General features: G+C 42.1%; 1 protein-coding gene across 14 annotated transcripts in view; it reads right to left on the bottom strand.

Moving 5' to 3' along the window:
• rims2a (regulating synaptic membrane exocytosis 2a) overlaps positions 1 to 17,665 on the bottom strand; it is a 166,965-nt gene that overhangs the window by 78,728 nt on the left and 70,572 nt on the right. For all 14 annotated transcript variants that reach the window (XM_078171967.1, XM_078171968.1, XM_078171971.1 and 11 more), the window contains one exon: positions 3,385 to 4,331. In XM_078171967.1, the coding sequence (XP_078028093.1) occupies positions 3,385 to 4,331 (947 nt within the window). The remainder of the gene's footprint in view (positions 1 to 3,384; positions 4,332 to 17,665) is intronic.

Raw genomic sequence — 17,665 nt, 5'->3', positions numbered from 1 at the left:
CTCTAGATTAAACATTTTGAGCATGTGGCAGGCGCTTTGGTGCTACTGACAAAAGCAAACTGTGCTACTGCACCTTCCTCCTTTCTATCTTTTATTCCTCCATTTGTCAATTATGCCTCCCCCTTTCTTTGTGTTTAGTTCTTTTAACATAAAGTAAAGCCCTCTGTAATTACAGGTTTGACAACAAAATCAATTTGCAATTACGACAACTGTCAAGCAGGTGGAGCAGTCAAGAAGCTAACAGCCTAAACAATTGCTTTTGATGTTGATTTTATGCAAAGTGGCATTTAATTCAGTCACTCCAACTGTTGGCTTGCCAGTGCACGTTTATACAGTTGGACAAGTGCGTGTGTGTCTATGGCCAGGTAGGATATTTGCCATAACCAATCTGATGCCCATTTCTATTTTATTGTCATAGTTAGACAACGGGACAGGACAGGCGGAGCCACTACCTAGCATACCACTTCAATCAGGCACACTGTAGTGAACTAGACCCACTGCATGAATGAATAGTTAACATTATTATTTGAATGTTTAAACAGTTTTTGGGTAATGACAGTCACTGAAATAAAACTGGCAGATCATATTGGAAAACTCAGCAAAACAGCCAGTGAATACCCTAAAACTAGTGAGTGGGTGAGACTTGTGTCACATACTTGAGGACTTGAAAATTGCATGACTAACACTGATCAAAGACTTGACTTGACTTTGACTTGGTATTCATGACTTGAGACTTGACTTCTAGATATTGAGAGGCTATATTTGTTTTTGAAACGTGTGATTGGGTGATTTCTAGTGGAATATACGCAAACCTGACAACCTACTAGGACAGCAGAGGCCAATGCATGGAGGGGGCTAGTCCAAAAATAATAAGATTTGGATTCAAGGATTTTATGGTTGATGAGGGTAGTAAGTGACACGACCACCAACAACACATTTTTTTGTGTTGTACTACTGTCTTCACTTGAGAGCCCCTAAGAGCTTTATTATAATTTCAGAGCCCCACTTGCCATTGTTGTTCTTAAGGTGTAAGCAGGCTCAACAATTTTAAGTAATGCTGAAAATAATTGATCTTTAACTATTTTACAGAAAATGTGGAAACTGGGGTAGATCAGATTTCATATGACTTGACTTCATATGACGTGACTAAAGGTGAGTACCTAAACTATATCATAACTGGTACCTACAGGACTCTGTCAGTGAAATGAGGCACCAAAATCTGCATTATGATAGACTGTGTGTGTAGCAAGTGTGCGGCTGCGAGAGGGGGAGCACACATGTGATAGTGATGCTGCTGCGAACGGAGACAGTTTAGGTTATTTGTAACTGAATAAATGCTAAAAATCCTCAAGACCCGAGACAAGTTCCAGTTTCTTGCTTACCACCTGCTGATTAAAGTAAAGCAGGTAAACCCCAATGTTAGCAAGCTTAAGTGGTGAGTGTGATTAGCCTGACATTGGAAACTGACCAGGCTCCTTCAAGGTGGACTGTTAAGGTGGAGCAGCTATTCTCATCATAATGATAATCTCAGCTACTTCTAAACAGATAATGGAGAAATGTCTGGCTGCGGAGTCTCTCCTCAGTTTGGGAGACAATTATTGATCCCAACTCAAAATTTATTTTACTTTTATTAGTACTATAACTGTTTTTTCGTTCTTAATTATTGTAGTTGGGTTAGGTTTTATTTATTATGTGAATGTGTTATGCAAATTTGTTATTACACTTTTGTATTTAATCAAAATTGTTGATTGCTCACGTTGTTGAGTGCCTTTTAATGTATCAGTTCAGGCATCGCTTTGGCTCTGGTACAATTTTAAGAGTATCGACTTAACACAGGTATCAGAAAAAAACCCAGAAGATACCCCCAGCAATACACATGACTTGCTTGACTTATTGCAGGAACGCAACTTGTCTCTCACTGCTATGTGTTGGCACTTGCATGAGATTCAGAGGTTAAGATTTCAGTCTTGCTTGTAACTTGCATGTGTGACTTACTCTCACTTCTGATAAACCCTGAGCAGAGACATGACATGAATTTTTTTTATCTTTAACCCCCAACCACGACCAGTTTTTGCTCCCTTCCCCATTGGACTGAACCATAATCCTATCGCCACATTGTAAAGAGCCACTGTGCCAGGAATTACATCATTGGTATGATCTGGGTGGTAGCACTACAGTATGAGAGTCAAAGCTGATGAAAGAGGAACAGTACACTGCAGGAAAACATATAATCAGCTTCAGCTCTTTTATCTCCTTTTTTATAATAACATTCATTCATTCCCTACAACACTGAACTGTTATGAACTCAGCTCACCCTGTTTCACTCGACACCCTCACCCCAGCCCTCTCCCTGTTTCCCTCTTTCTGTCAGTTATGTAACTGTCAGCACAATGGACTGACCATGTGAACCAGCTGTGGTAGAACCTGGCAAAGTGTGCCACAAGATGACAGCAATACGGAGAAGGCCTCGTGAGCAGTAGTTTTACATTCATTTCAAATCACAGCCACTCATCCACACTGAAACAAATCTGGCTGGCTCATGAGTGCACAAACGTCCTCCTCAAAGGCATGGGAGTTGTTAGAGTAGATTCATAGACAACACACGTAAAATGCAGTTGTGGTTTGCACATATGTATGGCTCATTATTTTTGATTTTCAAATAGTGTTTAGTGAAAATGCCAGGATCTTATAAAAGAAGCAGTTTTAAACACAGTTACCACACAGATTAAAAGCTGTGGTGTTTCCTCCAGAAATAATTCTCTGTTGACCTCAGTTTTCAGTGAAGAAAGTATTAAGCTTAGAAAATAGGAACTGAAGTAAAATATGCAGAGAAAATACAAATGAGCGCCTGATTATGTACCAAAGTTAAAAAAAAAAAGAAAATAACTGCAAATCTAGTGCTTCTGCTAAAAATTTTGTTTTCATTAATTTTTCTTCAGAGTTTTCTGTTATTTATGTTTTAACTTTTTGTTTTGAAAAGATTTTTTTAATCTAAAAACACAAATAAATTTAAAGATTTTTGGTCTCAAAAACAATGAGCCCTACACATACAAATACACATATAGACATACAAACACACAAAGAATTTATACAGAGACTGTAGACTGGGGAATCTGAAGGTTATATCTGAGTCAACAGCTGCAAGAATCAATATCAACATGTGACAGCAACAATAAATTAAATTAAATCAGAACAAAATGAAATCCACCAACGAGGCCAACAACAATATGTCAGTCTAATACTAGAAAGGATGGATTTATAATTACATGACAAGCATTTGAGAAATGTGCATTTGGTATAAATGAACACAAAATAAATCTATCTATAAACAGAGAAAGTAGCAGAGTGAAAATGAGTGAGCTTGGCAGTGTGTGTGGCTCCTACCTTTCTCACTGACTGACTCACTCTCTATCTCCACGTCCTCACAGCTGGTGTACTCTGGTGTTGTAGCCAGCTCCTCCTCCGAGCTGCTCAGCGACACCTGCCGCATCTTTCCTCCCTTTTTGGTTTTGTGGGGCTTGGGGGGTGGTGGGCGCACTGACTCCGACTGGTCTGAGCTTAGAGAGTCATTCCTCAACATGCTCTCCATCTTCTCTCTCTTGGTCTTACGGACAGCTGAACTGGGATCCAAGTGGTGTTGCTGCCTCCTCATGGGATCCCCGCCTCCACCCATGTCCCCTCTCCGCAGGTCCCCAGATCTGTCACCCAGCACAGGGCTACGGTGTGGCGTCGGGGGGCTGTGGTTGGAGGTTCTATGGCCTCCAAGGCCAGGACCCATGGGCCCAGGGGAGGAGCGGTCGACGGAGTAGGAGCGCTGTCCCACCATAGGCGGCCGGCGCTCGGTGAGATGCTGACGGGACAGCCGGATGGGGCCTGGGTCGTCCTGCTCCGTGTAGGCCAGGGAGACATCACTATGGCGGCGCTCATGCCTCAGGCGGCCAACCTCAGCATGCATCCTCATCTGTTCCTCGTAGGGCTGCGGCTTAACAGGGTAGCGTGCCAGATTGGGGTCGCTGCGATAGCGCGCTTGGAATTCCTCCTGGCGCTGCCGCTGGAGGTCATACTCGCTGGGTCCATCTAGCTCCTGGTCCAGCGGGTATTCCTGGGAGTGCCAGCGTCCGGGGCCCCGCCGGTCCCGGTAGCCCATCCGTGCAGCATCCACGTCTGGGTACATGTGTGGGCCCCGCGGAGCCCGCCGAGGGTCCCCATCCCCATAGTCAGACGGTGATCTAGGCATGCCGCCGTCCGTCGGGGCATACTGTGAGTGGTCGCCCCCCTCCCTTTGGTCGTATTTTTGGTTTGGATCCCTGGATGCAGATGGGCTTCGTTTCCTGTAGATCAAAGACAGGGAGACAGGAACAAAAGAGTGGAACTTAGTGGTTGGTCCACTTTGAACTGTATGTCTTCTGATTCTTTTAATACACATTATATATGATGGATCAACTGAGGTTTGTGTGTGCATGTTGGTGCTTATTTATATGTCCAGTGAGCATACAGTGTCTGCCTGTGTGCAGGTGGAAATGTGAGGTATCAGTCAGACATTAGCCTCACAGAGTTTTATCAGGCATCTCTGTGCAACTCTGCTGAGGTTGAAGAATACAGTCTGTGATCTATAGATTCTCTTTACTTTGCCCTGCACTGTGTAGGCCTCAGTCCTGTCAAAACCTGATGAAAGCCTGCTCTGTCTCTGTCACACACACACATACACAGAGGGAGAGAAATGGGACTAAGCAGCAGGATGCAGCACCACACCCTCTTCACACTGCAACAGACTCTACATGCTCTATAACATGGCTGACTAATGCTCTCCTTTCAGCACACTATGTATTCAAACAGAATGTAACCTTTAGATCGTACAGACAACATGTGCAAGGAAAAACATATTTCCTGAGATGGTCCTATTTATCAGTATGACATGTAATGCAGCCTGCATTCTCTAAATACATACATAAACAGGTATTTGCATTAGAAAAACATACACTCACGCTGTGAAAATCCTGTTTGATTATTGAATTTGATTTAGAAGGTTGCGCAGTCTTCACACAGACAATGCTGTATCTGATATTTGACTCTTTTAGTGCCATAGGCAATCTTTCATTTTCATTTTGATAGCATCTGATTACTTTGTTGATATAGGTGCTTAAATCATCATCATTTGCAATGCATTATAAACAACAGGATGACACAAGATTAACAGCACAGCCTGCCTGGATATGACCTGTTTGTATTTCCAAATTAATAGTGTGAGTGTGAGTGCGTGTGTGTATGTGTGTGTGCGCGCGTGCAAAGGCAGAGAGATGAGGAACCAGACAGTGCACTGAAAGCAGTGCATTGATAAATGATTCAGAGTTTCACAGATTGTATCTGTGTGCACAGTAAAATGGACATGAAGGGATGTAGAGAGACAATAACAACGTGCCTGAGTTTTGTCTGAATTTATGAACCTCAGAGCAAAGTTCCCATTTATTTATCTTGCCACCTTTTTCCTTCAGGTGAAAACATCTAACGCCACCCAAGACTTAAAAAACATTAATATACAACACTAAGTAAGGGTATGGAATAAAATCACAACATCATTGAACTCATACTTCACACAGTTTTTTCAAACATTGTCTGAAATCATGTGTCTTCATAACATAGAGTAGTCCTCTTTGAAACAAGACTGAAGAGAAGTAAATTTTGCAGTTATGTTGAAAATTTCAATAAAAAAAAAATACAACTTCCTATATATATTTTTAGATATAGTTGCAGTCAGGAGCCCTATATTCGTAAAATTAGCTATCAATCATTTTTGTATCATTGTCTGACTGTCAGAAAGGAAACCAGCCAGGAAGTGGGTGAAAAGCCTGGAGGAGTCTAACTGTGCATTAATGCATTTATTCTTTTGTAGAGAATCAATTATTCATAAGCCACTTTTCTACTACATTTCTCCCACTTTTCCTCCAAAATAATAATGACATTTTGGTGAGGAAAAAGCTCTGTGAAGCATTCCTTTAATTTTGTACATGACAACTTTCCATAAATTTCAAAGGGCTTCATAAATCACTGCTGCCAGCCTTGCTTGGTGGCCAAGGTAAGGACTCCTCACGTGTGATTGGCTACTTCACTGAACCACAGAGGAGGTTTGGTCCCTGCCCACTGTATCACAGACCAGTCAGGTTAGCCTGAGTATAATAAATGTAAAGTACAATAGATATCAGCGCTGTGGCAGTGAGGCACATGTGGAAAAGATGCTTTTGTGTTCTCTGTGTTGAGCACTGCATAATCTCACTACAGTGAAGTGCCAGCTTTAAGGAGAGACAGAATGATGTATGAGCACTGTGTATAGTTCCTGAACTACTGTACAGTTCAAATATGGGCTGTTAGAGGGAGGCACAAGTTGAGCAATAGTACGGCACAAATTGTGATTTTGGGATCACTAGTACATGAAAGAAAGATTTACTTAATAACAGGAAGGACATATTCAATTGTTTGGGCCAGTTACAGAAAAATCCCCAGACAGCAAAAATCCTACAGAAATGCATTTAATGGTTTATTGAATTCGTCAGTGATTGACTATTCAGCTTTTTTTAAAGCTTTAATAACCAATAAGGGATTGCTCGTCGTGATGAGAATTATCACCTGACTGAGTGTTTAAGTGTTCTTTTCCTCATTAAACCCTACTGTATACTACCTGCCTAGCACCAAATAGCAGAAAGACAAAGTTAGCGACTAGCTAGTGAATATAATGGAGCATTTAGCAGCTATGGAAACAGGTATTTCCCTCTGGAGTTGGTGGGGACCAAAACTCAGCTAAAAGGAAATTGAATATACATACTTTGGCAAGTGGCTGACAACATTACTCAAACTGAATGCTAATGTTGCTCCAAGACTGCTGGGTGATGAAATAGTCAACTGCTTGCTAATCTGTTCACTATACCAACTTCATAAGATGATAATATGTCAGTGTTGTGTTTATGACTTGTTCTGCTGCCCCCAAGTGGCCAGAAAAATCAATTATTGCTGCTTTAAATGCTACATTGACATATAGATAATTTGCATATCCTCCTGAGACCCTGTGTACTCATATGAGGACATCACATTCTGGGTTTGCTGCACTGTAAACTTCATTCTGCTTAACTTAGACCTGTTCTCATTAATGGAAACTGTTTGTTTGTTTAATAATTATTATTAATGTTTGTAGTTTGATTTTTCAAAACATTTACAAATTTTAGCAATAGTAACAAGCGTTTACAATCATCTTGTTTGAGGATGTTGGGGACCAATTAGGTGTGACTGTCTTCACAGACAAAAGTACATCCCTTGGAGTACAGAACAAGTTAATTCATCCAGAGTTACAAAACGAACAAATCCCCAGACAATTATATTTGAAGCATTCTCAAAAACATTGAAATAAACTCTTATACATTATTACACACTGTGACTATTAAGAATAAACCCAATGTTGGGGTGTCGGTGGCTTAGTGGGTAGAGCAGTTGCCCCATGTACAAGGCTGTTGCCGCAGCGGCCAGGGTTTGACTCCAGCCTGTGGCCCTTTGCTGCATGTCATTTCCTCTCTCTCTCCCCCTTCACACTTACCTGTCCTATCAATTAAAGGCAAAAACGCCCCAAAAAATATCTTAAAAAATAAATAAATAAATAAATAAACCCAATCTCCTCATATGAAAACATCTTTTTTTTCCAAAACTACTTCCTGTCCAAAGACAATGTTTAGTTTTTTATACTTATCAGGTCCTACTGATCCCAAACAGCTTGGAGCCATTAAAAATGTAGACCTAGCAGAAGCTGAGGTCTCAGGAGGATAATAAACTATTAGCAATATTTTTATATCATAACTGAATTCCGTCATGTGAAAGGCCAGCTAGTACTACTAATACTGAGAATCTTAGTGCAGCTCTATGCAGCTTTCAGCCAATTATCAATCTCTGTCAGGATGCCAGTGTTGACCTGTTTGTGCTGGATGTGTAAGTAACAGTAGCACTGGGCAACATGGAGAAAATCAAGTATAACTATATTTTTGACCAAATACCTTTATATCAATATTACAACAATATTGTAGGGTCGACTATGGTGCTTCCACAAAATATTTACACAAAGAGACTTTTGATAAATAACCCACAGTAATGTGGATGTAATATCTGTGTGGGTAAAGACAAATAATAGAACAGCTATAACAGTCTGGTTCAGAAAATGACATCACTTTACAGCCTTTGAAACCAGGACAAGACAACACTAACTATATTACAATATCCAAAATCTAAGACAGTATTTAGTCTATATCACAATATTGATATGATGTTAATGTATTGCCAAGCCCTATAATGTTGGGTTAAGAACTGGCTGCTGGGGCTTTGTTTCGGATTGTACTTTCTCTCCTTCAGTGATCAAAAGCTTTTAATGCAGCCTTGATAACTGCCTGCATTTGAAACAAAAGTAATACTGATAAACCCATTGCCAGTTAATAAAAGTATTCAGAATTACCATTGTAAATTTCTGATATAAGTAATGTTTTTCCAAAGGAAAAAAAATTACACAGGGAGCGCTGCCCTGTAAAATTCTGAGAGAATGAACACCACATCTGAACAATTAAAGAAAATACCACCACCTACTACACTACCTCATCAACAGAAAATCCAACATGAAAGATGGACAGTATTAGCCACAAACTGATTGCATGATGAGTGATTTCTTGCAAATGGAGAACAAAACAACATCTTAGCACCAAAGATGCAGCGGAAACAGGCGGAGTAGGGGACAGGCGCCATGACTTGGATGGGAGAGACTGTGGTGTGGTGTGGTGTGGTGTGTGTGTGTGTGTGTGTGTGTGTGTGTGTGTGTGTGTGGGGGGGGGGGTGGTTGGGTGGGGGGGGGGGGGGGGGGGGGGGGGGGGGGGGGGTTAGGGAGTGTGTGATGAGAATGAGAAACGCCTTTTTATAGTGACTTGATGATGATGGAGGGGTGTGTTATGTGAGAGCATGTGTTCACTTGTGCATGCCTCCTTGTTTGTAGCTGTGTGTGTTTTACGTGTGCTGCACTGGCTGCCTAAGAAATGCTTCACTTTGGCTCTCAGCATGTCCTCAGGGCTTCAGGCTAATGTCTCCTCTGGGATGTTGTCTTGGAATGCTACACCCTGAGCACACACATGCTCATAGTACATGCACATAGCAGCTACAACAAACATTAACAAACTGCCCTTTGATGAGTTCTAACTCCTCTTGACACAAGTATCACATTTCCCTGCTCCCGTTTAGCCTTGTATGTCCTTCCTGTCCAAACACAGAAACGTCTATGGCAGCTAGCAAGTAAGCTAACGACCACACTCCGCTCCATCAGCATCTGCATCTTGATGCTAACACTGTCGGCCCTTACCCAGCCTTCAGTAAGTACAACAGAGCGGTGGCGCAGCACTAAATTTTGTACTGTGCATTATTCCCCCATTGCTCCAGCTGCCACTGCTACTGTAATAGCCTCTCTGCAGATACCTCTGAGCTCTCCACAGCTCTGCCATAACACACTCTGCTGATCTTAGATTTGCATTCCATCCTCAGTGACACAGACCGAGATAGAGAGGGGAGAGACAAAATGTGAAAAGGGAAAGGGAGGAGATCATCGACAATGTATGTGAATTAGAAGAAGCGTGAAAAAAAGTGGGAAAGATGCCAGTTAACTGTGACCCATTGCTAAACATGCAGCTGGTGTGCATGGTGCATTCAGCCAACCTTGTCAGGCTTCAAGCGTGAAGTAGCAGAATAGAACAGCATGGGATCGTGATGCTGCACAGAAGCCTGGCTGCTGCAACGATTGAGTCACAAACTGCACGGTGACGTGCTCCCCCCATCACATTCCCTTATATAGCAAGATGCGTGTGTGATGTCACCGCAGACATGGCACTGAGCCACAGCACAGGCAGCGTGGTGTGCAGAAAATCGTCCGGCAGTGAATCATCCAAACAGGCCGACAATAGAGTGGCATGTTCACTGTCTGAACGGGACAGTGTAGTACATTCCTGCTGTGGGAATAAGAGCAGCCCTTGTTGCTGCTGTTGTCCTATTCTGAGCTAACTATAGAAATTCTCCACTGTACCAGTGTGTGAATCACGAGGCCTCATTCAGCTGGCGACAAGGACGGTGATGACAATAAGATTCAATTCACGGAGGGTGACAGTGGCCTCAGTGTATTACTGGTAGAAGGACTTTTATATCTAACAGAGAAAAAAAGATTCATGTACCTATGATCAAACAATCACTTGATATTTGTCACATGTAATTATAGAAGGTACAATTCCAGTGAAGTGTAGCATGGACATTCTTTGGGGTCTAATGGCTGTAATTGCTGATATCTGAGTAAGAAAAAGTATCATGGGTTTACATCAAAAGAGGAGCATACAAGGCATCTCTGTGATGCAGAGGGATAAACCTTCATACTCGCCCTGAACCAGAAAAGGCACAGAGTGATGTCTCAAACATGCTGTGTAAACATGGATTCTGTTTTTGCTTTCAGCACAGCCTTATACACCTCCTGTGCTTCTAAATTCCAATATTATAATCATCTTTTTAAAGTACACTCTCCTTATCAAAAGCAGCATAATGTATCAAATCCATGGCTCACAAAAATCATGGGATTACACTATGGCCCTGAAAGATTAAAAAGTGTGACCCTAAAAGATTAGAAGTGACCCGACATGCTTGCCACGATAAAACCTTTATATGCTGTTATTTTTTGCAACATGACACAAAAACCAATCGGTGAAATTCCCCGATACACTGCAGTGTAATGAGAAGTGGGTCTGTCTGCAATGAGGTTGTCCCGCTCTGCCTCGTCAGATGTGTTTCCGCTCTGACCTACTGACGGGATCTGATCAGAAACATCCACAGCCAGAGCCCAGTTCCCAGGCTGTGAATGGACTAGATTGTCTAACTGTGTCATTCTCTCAGTCTATATGTGTTTATGTGTGTGTAACTCCATATCAGCTATGATGAAAGGCCTGAGATCAAGCAGGAAGCCCCTGTGGTTGCAAATCATTAACATTTGATGTGGGTTTACGTCAAAAAAAAGGGAAAAAAGAGAGGGTTATCGCACATACAGTACAGGCCAAAAGTTTGGACACACCTTCTCATTCAATGCGTTTTCTTTATTTTCATGACTGTTTACATTGTAGATTCTCACTGAAGGCATCAAAACTATGAATGAACACGTGGAGTTATGTACTTAACAAAAAAAGGTGAAATAACTGAAAACATGTTTTATATTCTAGTTTCTTCAAAATAGCCACCCTTTGCTCTGATTACTGCTTTGCACACTCTTGGCATTCTCTCGATGAGCTTCAAGAGGTAGTCACCTGAAATGGTTTCCACTTCACAGGTGTGCCTTATCAGGGTTAATTAGTGGAATTTCTTGCTTTATCAATGGGGTCGGGACCATCAGTTGTGTTGTGCAGAAGTCAGGTTAATACACAGCCGACAGCCCTATTGGACAACTGTTAAAATTCATATAATGGCAAGAACCAATCAGCTAACTAAAGAAAAACAAGTGGCCATCATTACTTTAAGAAATGAAGGTCAGTCAGTCCGGAAAATTGCAAAAACTTTAAATGTGTCCCCAAGTGGAGTCGCAAAAACCATCAAGCGCTACAACGAAACTGGCACACATGAGGACCGACCCAGGAAAGGAAGACCAAGAGTCACCTCTGCTTCTGAGGATAAGTTCATCCGAGTCACCAGCCTCAGAAATTGCAAGTTAACAGCAGCTCAGATCAGAGACCAGATGAATGCCACACAGGGTTCTAGCAGCAGACCCATCTCTAGAACAGCTGTTAAGAGGAGACTGCGCCAATCAGGCCTTCATGGTCAAATAGCTGCTAGGAAACCACTGCTAAGGAGAGGCAACAAGCAGAAGAGATTTGTTTGGGCCAAGAAACACAAGGAATGGACATTAGACCAGTGGAAATCTGTGCTTTGGTCTGATGAGTCCAAATTTGAGATCTTTGGTTCCAACCGCCGTGTCTTTGTGAGACGCAGAAAAGGTGAACGGATGGATTCCACATGCCTGGTTCCCACTGTGAAGCATGGAGGAGGAGGTGTGATGGTGTGGGGGTGTTTTGCTGGTGACACTGTTGGGGATTTATTCAAAATTGAAGGCACACTGAACCAGCATGGCTACCACAGCATCCTGCAGCGACATGCCATCCCATCCGGTTTGCGTTTAGTTGGACGATCATTTATTTTTCAACAGGACAATGACCCCAAACACACCTCCAGGCTGTGTAAGGGCTATTTGACCAAGAAGGAGAGTGATGGAGTGCTGCGGCAGATGACCTGGCCTCCACAGTCACCGGACCTGAACCCAATCCAGATGGTTTGGGGTGAGCTGGACCGCAGAGTGAAGGCAAAGGGGCCAACAAGTGCTAAACACCTCTGGGAACTCCTTCAAGACTGTTGGAAAACCATTTCAGGTGACTACCTCTTGAAGCTCATGGAGAGAATGCCAAGAGTGTGCAAAGCAGTAATCAGAGCAAAGGGTGGCCATTTTGAAGAAACTAGAATATAAAACATGTTTTCAGTTATTTCACCTTTTTTTGTTAAGTACATAACTCCACGTGTTCATTCATAGTTTTGATGCCTTCAGTGAGAATCTACAATGTAAATAGTCATGAAAATAAAGAAAACGCATTGAATGAGAAGGTGTGTCCAAACTTTTGGCCTGTACTGTACATTTAGACAGAGCATCTGCAACACACAGGGTAGTAATCAATTTACTGTACAGAGAGAACACTTGAGCCCTGAGCAATCGTTTCTTTCACACAGACAGTCCATGATCTTTATGCCATCCTATTGATGCACAATACTGGCTAAAATGATAATTATTCATTTGCTCAATAATGGGATCACAATTATTAATTGCACTATTCATCCATCTCCAGTTAAAAAAAGTAGAAGAAGAAGAAGAAGAAGAAGAAGAAACAACTTAGAATGCACTTGAAGATAACAAAAAATCCCTAGAAATTAGAACTGCAAAATGAATCAAATATTATTGAAATCACAATATGGCCAAGTGCAATAACCAAATCTCAGAAGCTGCAATTCTTTGATAAAGGTAAAATGTGTCACAACATACATTTATGAATGCTACAGAAATGTCCTGGCCTGTCTTGAAGAATTCCATAGAAAGTGAATTAGAAAATGTGGACTTTCATCCCACACCCATTTGCCAAGAAAATGTGTTGCTATTCAATTTAAAACCAAAGACATACTACAAGTACAAAGATCAATAATTAAAAGACAATGTAGTGTGATGAAGCATTCACAGATATTGCTGGTTTCATGCCCCGAGCTGCATGTGTGGGCACCTTGACACATGCACACACTGAAAAAATAAATAAATATACATATTCATATATAAATAAAATGCCATGATGAGGCTGCTGCTTTTTAATGCTGTTGTGACGGTTATCCCTGAGGCAAAGAAAGCTACCCCACTGTTGTTTAGAATTAACTACAGATGTAACAGCAAAAGAACAATTATAATGCACAAATGCACAACCTACTGTACATGCAAGCTGACTTATTATTATTTAAAGGAAACACAACATACACGAGACACTAATTATACACTTTAAATGATTACGTTCATACTACCTTTAATTGTAAGACCAATAAATAAACAATTTTACCACACAGCATTATCATACATTCTACATCCAAACTACAGACTAAATGATGAGATATAATCAGCCTTACTGAGAGTAAATGTCAGATCCTGGGCTGTAGCTCAGTTCAAATCTCTGTCTGGCTGCTCCACGCAAACACATGGCCTTCTGTGCACAAACCGCTCACAAAAGCCGTCCAGTCAAATCCAAAATACCTAGTACCAGTGCTGGCTCAGAGCCTATGACCAGGCCCTTGTTGTTCTTCCAATCCTCTCTCCTCCAGCACTAAAAACTGTCCTTGTTTTACTTCTAGAAGGCTACGGATGATCTGCAGACAGCAGCAGTAAATGTAGTCTTGCAGCAGCACTCTTCGGACTGAGTGTGTGACACCAGCTCTGTCTGCTCTGCCACTGCTGCTGCCGAAGAAACATGTTAAATAAGAAAGCCAAAAGCAATCAAGGTGAAAATGCAACGCTGCCCCCGTGGGGATTGTGCCACCTCTACTTTGCGGATAATGGAGAGAAGTCAAATGAGAACAAATGAGTGGCGCCGTGTTGCAAAGTTCTCCTCTTAGAAGTAATCTGGCCCTCTAATGACAACAATACATCCTGGAATGGTCTCTATTGAAATGAGATAACCAGAAAGAAAGCAAGAACAGAAGAAAAACAAGCTGAATGTGCGTGTCTCAACCGCAAGCAATCAGAGAAGAAGAGACAAGAGGAGGAAAAATGCCTCTAACAGTCCATTTACGGATGCAGCGTCATGCTCCCTTCTAAGACTGACTCAGCCCGGTCGCAGTGTATGTGGGGCGCCCCTCGGAGTAAAAGAAACACATCCACGTCCCCCGTTACCTAGTACAATCAAAACAGGTTAAAATCCTGCAGCAACTCGACGGTTTAGCTGCAATTCCTCATGTCCAAATGATATTGTAGTATCAGCACGACCTGCTTTGTTTCTGACGGTCTGCTGCGCCCACAGTGCCCCGTCACTCTGCTGGATCTGGATGGATGGCACAGTTTATGACCCTGCTGCAAAGGCTTCTGGGGGCCTGAAAGCAAGCTGACTTTTGGGTTTAACGCCAACATCATGTGATTGCCGAGATTGGCTGGAGGTCGAGCAGCAGTCCTCTGCCTAAGAAAGGATTACATTCCTTGGTTGATTACTAGCTGACATCTATCACCAATTGCAAGCAGAGCAGGAGGTCTCACCTAATCTCATTCAGCCTGAGGTCTTATGATCCTTAAACTGAACAAATTACATGGTTTATGTATTTTTTTTTTTTATCCACAGGGTGGATTTTCAGGCATCAAATCAAATACAGAGGAGGGACAGAGATAGAGGGAGGGATAGAGAGATAGAGAGATTTCTCTACCCCGTAATTTCTGTGCATTACAAAATGGATCAAAGACTTTTTTCTGGTTCTGCACCATGATGACGTAGCTGTTTTTCAGTGACCTGGTTTGATAAGTCTACCCAGTGTATGTGGGTGGATGTATTATGACTGGCTGTATCTGGGTGTTGTTAAAGTCTTTCTTCCTCCTTCTTTTCTTCACTATTCTGCCTCAACACATTTCACATCTGTCACCATGTTTCTCCAATCGCTTTTCCTCCTTCATTCTTCTCTCCTCATCTCAGCCCTCCCATGAGATGCTGCTGAAGATACACTACTGGAGTATGCTGTGTTTGTGATGGTGGTGGTGACAGCTGAGTGACAGGAGTGTGGAATCAGGGAGGGCAGGTGGGCGATGGGTTGTTGACACAGTGTTTCCCAGGATGGAGGTTGGAAGGAGGGGAAATGGTAAGGGACCTTTGGGGGTGTTTTATCACCACAGAGTTAAGAATGGAGCCAGGCTGCAGGGCTCTGGGTAGCTTTGAGCAGAGTGTGCATCTGACTGCCACTTTAAGAGACAAGAAGACAACTTCAGAGCATCAGCAATGGCGTAGTGGGCCTGAGAAAGACCCTGAAATACACTGGGTAAGTTTGAATGTTTGTCACAATGCTGTATGTAATGATGCATTTTGTTTGCTTTTTAGTTTTAAATACAACAGCATTGAACATAAATGCCATATAGTGCAACAGAAAATTCTGCCTTCACCCTCACTGGCATCACTCTTTTTTTAAAAGAATACAGAACAGAAGAGTCAATGTGCATTGTGTCAAGCTAAAATCAGTTTAAATCTAATCTGCATTTCCAAAAGTGTAAAAAGTCAAACAGTTCTTGTTCTGTGCTGGAATAAAATCTCCCATGGTGCTGTTAAATGGTCCTCCCACTCCTCAAGTACGCCCTGTCCTGCGAAGATTTTGTTCTGTATTTTCACTCCAGCACATCGGATCTACTTAAGAGCTCACACTTGATGCTGACACTGTTCAGGTACATCTGCTTCTACTGCTTCAAGAAGTATGCCAGTGATGTAAATGTATCAGGGCTGTAAAAGAAAAGATGGACAAGTAACTTGCAGGGGGGGAGCAGATACTTGAGGACTGGATAGGAACTGCTATACACATGGCAGTAAAGTTATCCAACAGCTTTTCCACCAAATCTATACTCTCGTCAAATTATAAGTCATCAGCCAACAGTCTTGTCCTCTTGTCTATAATAATATGTCAGTTTGTTGACAATAAACTGGATTGGATTGAAACAAGAGGGAGATTTAATATGCATTCTAGCCAGATGTTTAAAAGGTGTACAAGCATCTCTAATATGCATACGTAAACTTTACTCCTTCTGCCTTTACTACATCAGTAAGCCACTGTCAGCATCTTTTTGGAGGCAAGTAGTAACCACATATGGACAAGAGGGTGGAGCTATAGAGGAACAAGGGATGGATCTGACTCATAGACTGTAGTGGTGACACCTCACAGACATGCTTTCGGAGCCAGCCTCATGTGGCCATTTTAAGGAACTGCACTTAAGCGTTTGCTTTATTTTTTAGCCCAAAAGGCTGCTGCTTGATTACAACATATTTATTTGATTCCAGATCAGTGAAACCACTGTGTGATGTATGTGAGTGAGGGAGCAAGAACAACCCATGAAACTGAGTTAAACTTTTGCTCACTTATTTCCATCAATCCCACTTATGTGTTTGTGTTCCTTTACAGATAGCATTTGCTATTCTGTAGCATCCCAGACAAACAGCAAAAGCAGTTGCAAGTGCTTTAGCAGTTTAGTTATGACAAGCATATTTTATTCTCCCTCTAGCATTTTCACCAAACAGCATCTGAAGCACTGGTACCACCCTGTGGCTGACCTGATTTGCATATAGCTTGGGAAAACCAACATGGATAGTTATCACATTTGTGAAATGGCTAACAGAGAGGCTAAGTGTAAAAGTAAGTGTATTAAATCAAATCTGGATTTTACACTTGATAAGACAAGTGTAAATGGGACCACTTTATAGCCACTCCCACAATGTAGTCTCCCTGGTATGTGGAAAGTTTGAAGTGGACATAAAGTTGTGCAGCCCCACATCTCGCAGTTCAGCTGGCAATGTCTGCAGATCTGTGAGTGTATTCACTAATTGGCTCCAAGAGCACACACTCTATCCTCCTGTCTAGGAGCAGACCAACCGGTGCCTTCTGTGTTCATGTTTATACTCTGTATGGTTAATACGTCTTCCGCACTGCACCGCCTGTTAGGTCTCTTTTTTAAGAAGAGGCACCGCTAGCACTCTATGTAGGCCAAGCCCCAACAGAATATGCCATTAAGATTAGCTACAAGTCAGGACTGTTACGCTGCTGCTTGCTTCTCCCCTCCCTACAGAGAAAGGTTAGAGGAGCAGAGCATGTGTCATATTGCACAGAACACCGATGCATTAAAAAAATACACATCACAGCTGGAATTTAATAAAGCAAACACCTCTGTTGAGCAGACACACAACCAGACAGTTCACAGGGGCAAATTTGGAGCAGCACAGGACTACTGTCTGTAATTATGCTTACTGACTACAGCTTGAGTTGAACAGAGCTGCAGTGTAATACAGAGAGTTGTTGCAGTGTGCGATACAGAGTGTCCTCTGGA

This window comes from Epinephelus lanceolatus, chromosome 10 (assembly GCF_041903045.1).
Source record: "Epinephelus lanceolatus isolate andai-2023 chromosome 10, ASM4190304v1, whole genome shotgun sequence".
Classification (NCBI taxonomy): domain Eukaryota; kingdom Metazoa; phylum Chordata; class Actinopteri; order Perciformes; family Serranidae; genus Epinephelus; species Epinephelus lanceolatus.
The sequence above is the reverse complement of the archived record's forward strand: the minus strand, read 5'-3'. Positions and strand labels throughout refer to the sequence as shown.